Raw genomic sequence first — 3,323 nt, 5'->3', positions numbered from 1 at the left:
AGAGAGACATGGACAGAGAGAGAGTCCTAATTGCACCCTCCTAAAACTCTCGACAAATGCCTGCTTCCGGAGTCCCAGGCCCCCACCTGAACTGACGAACCGGTCTTGTCATTTGAAAAGGAGTATTTCGAGGCAGGTTTAAAGAGACGACCTACGGTTTGGCCCAGATTTTGCAACCGGTAGTGAGACTCCTTCCCAGTCCCCAGTCTCCAATAGACAGCGCGGTAGGGTGTGCATTCTGCGTTGTTGTCGTGATTCACTTTAGAGACTAACAGCACGAGTGACAGCCAACCTTACAGTCGACCCTACAGTTGACCCGACAGCCGACCTACAACCGACCTACAACCGACCTACAACCGCCCTTGACAGGCAACTGACAGTCGACCGGGACAGCCGACCTACAACCGGACTTTACAACCTACCAACAATCTACTTACACCGACGTGACAAGACGGCTCTGCAAACCGTTTCACGTAACCGACCTACAGCTAAGCCTACACGACCTAAAACCGACCTACAGTCGACCTAAACCACGACTTACAGCCGACCGTAAGAACGACTACAACGACCTACAACCAACTTACCGCCCGGACCCTTAGAAACGACTGACAGCGCCTATAACGACCTACAACCGACTTACAAACCCGACCTCCTACAGCCCTACAACTGGCCTACAATCAACCTACAGTCGAACTACAACCGACTAACAATCGACCTGGAGCCTACAAGTCGAACTACACCGGACCGTACAACCGACTGACACCGACCTACAACCGAACTGACCAACGACCCACGACTAACACCAGACTACAAACGACTAACAGCCGACCGACAGCCCGACTGACAGCGGCCGACAGCCGGCATGACAGCCGCCGGCCGACAGCCAGACCCCGACCAGCCGACCGACAGCCGACCGACAGCCGCGATGAGTCAGGGAGATATACAGCAGTCCAAGCTGGAGGCCCTGCCAAACTCACCTGAAGCAACTTGGACTACGCAAAAGGACGGGGTAGCCTCCGGCCTCCACTATCGCGAGGGATTATGCTTTCTGTTTTAGCAGCACTCCGAGACTCGCTAACTCTGTCAAACGTACTGAGTAAATCGGCGTAGCTGCTCTCCAGTTGGTTGCGTACTGTAGGAGTGGAAGTACCCGTTGAAAGTCGCTGGTTAGACGTCTACGACTGCGGCACTCTCACATGTCTGTCTGTCATTATGGTCTGTCCCCAATTGTCGTTGTCCATGTGTGCTACTTGTCAATGTCTGTCTGTATTGGGGTCACTCTGTCTGTCCTGTTCAATGTCTTTTTGTCAATGTCTGTCTGTCGAATAGATCTGTCTGTCCAATCTGCTTCTAAAACTTGGGGTCCACTCTTCCTGTCTGTTCACTCTTGCGCTGTCGATTTGACTAGAGAGAGAGAACACAAAGGACAGTCGTTGAGGTGCCGCTAGTAGCGACGAGTCAAAGATAGAGTTTGAGGAGAGTCTTGAGTTCTTCTAGGTACTCAGTAGACTCAATATATCTCTATGTGTGAAATATAACGCAATTTTGTGTCACACCCCATAGACCACCACACACATATGACTATACAGTATATTACTTAACATCAACATATGTTGAGACATATATACTTACACACACACATATTAGGAAAAGTATTACTTACTCAACATCTTAGTAGAAACCGAGACCCCATTGGAAACTGAAAGGTTAAACAGGAGACTAGATTACTTTCTCTTTATGATTGAAGACCAATCCAGCGCTCTGATTGGTGGAGGTGAAACTGACCTGTGCCTGGCATTGGTGGAGGAGGTGGGGCAAGCATCCCCGTAGCTCCGCCCATCCCTGGAGCCATGCTGTGATACGCTACGGTCTCTGGACTGGGAAGATCAATCATTGGTTGGTTATGAGCGATAAACTATATAAATCACATTCAAAGAAAGTAGCTCACAGGACCGCTCAGCTAAAGGCGGCTCATTTAGACTCTTGTTATCAACCTCCATTTCTAAATCCACCAGTAGAACAAAACAACTCTTCAGCTCGTGTTAACCACAGACCTTATTTCAGGAGAACATCCAGAAATAGATTCAGAGAACCATTGACCTCCAGGTAGCCTCTCACCTTGGGGACAGGTTAGGACAGGGTGGAGGTGAGGGGGAGGCAGAGTCCCCCACCCCCCCGTCTCCCTCTCCTCTCGGGGGCTGTGGAGCTCCTGGTCCTCCGGCCTGCTGAGCCTCCTGAGCCTGGCGCTCCAAACGACTCTGTCTCCGGATCGTCTGGTCCTTCTCCCGCACGATCCGCCGCAGCGTGTGCACCTGAGAGTTACTGCTGGCGTACACGTCCTGTTCACAGACAGTTAACGGATTAACAGGCAGCATGTTAATGGTTAACAGATAGTTAACGGTTAACAGACAGCATGTTCACGGTTAACAGCATGTTAACGGGTTAACAAACAGCATGTTAACAGTTAGCAGATAGTTAACGGTTAACAGACAGTTAACGGTTAACAGACAGCATGTTAATGGTTAACAGACAATTAACAGGTTAACAGACAGCGTGTTAACGGTTAACAGACAGTTAACGGTTAACATACAGCATGTTAACGGCTAACAGATAGTTAACGGTTAACAGCAAGTTAACGGTTAACAGCATGTTAACGGGTTAACTAACAGCATGTTAACGGGTTAACAGACAGCATGTTAACGGTTAACGGCATGTTAACAAACAGCATGTTAACGGTTAACAGACAGCATGTTAACGGGTTAACAGACAGCATGTTAACGGTTAACAGATAGTTAACGGTTAACAGACAGCATGTTAACGGTTAACAGACAGCTAACGGTTAACAGACAGCATGTTAACAGTTAACAGACAGCATGTTAACGGTTAACAGACAGCATGTTAACGGGTTAACAAACAGCATGTTAACAGTTAGCAGATAGTTAACGATTAACAGACAGTTCGCAGACGATGGCGGGGCAAGGTATGAGCAGGAGCGACGATGCAGGTGTACGACAACATTGACGCAAATGCAGAGTTGTGACGACAGGCACAGATGGGCGGGCCAATTTGTATGGACAAGTCATATGGTTCCGTGGGCAATTGTTCAGCGACGATGGGCGATTGGACACGACGAATGGGCGGCAGTGATAGGACGACGAGGGGCAATGTTATCGACATAGCATATGCATATACAGAGGAAGTTGCGATGAGAGCGGAGCAATCGTGGGGCAAGTGGACGGCGGAAAACATTGGACGAGATCAGATCGGGTTGGTTGGCTGGAACTGTACGAGGCACGACAATAGGCCGGCAATTGTCAGGACGG

General features: G+C 49.3%; 1 protein-coding gene across 1 annotated transcript in view; it reads right to left on the bottom strand.

Annotated features, from left to right (window-relative positions):
- Positions 1 to 1,655: 1,655 nt before the first annotated feature.
- Positions 1,656 to 3,323, bottom strand: part of LOC104967317 (inverted formin-2-like) — a 35,917-nt gene continuing 34,249 nt past the window's right edge. Inside the window, exons 16-18 of the mRNA XM_010796727.1 lie at positions 2,119 to 2,339; positions 1,786 to 1,877; positions 1,656 to 1,699 (exon numbers count right to left, since the gene is read on the bottom strand). Coding sequence (XP_010795029.1) covers positions 1,656 to 1,699; positions 1,786 to 1,877; positions 2,119 to 2,339 — 357 coding nt within the window. The remainder of the gene's footprint in view (positions 1,700 to 1,785; positions 1,878 to 2,118; positions 2,340 to 3,323) is intronic.

Source organism: Notothenia coriiceps, unplaced genomic scaffold, assembly GCF_000735185.1.
Source record: "Notothenia coriiceps isolate Sejong01 unplaced genomic scaffold, NC01 NC01_scaffold00037250, whole genome shotgun sequence".
NCBI classification, from domain to species: Eukaryota; Metazoa; Chordata; class Actinopteri; order Perciformes; family Nototheniidae; genus Notothenia; species Notothenia coriiceps.
Note: the sequence above shows the minus strand (reverse complement) of the source record. Positions and strands in the feature narration are given on the sequence as shown.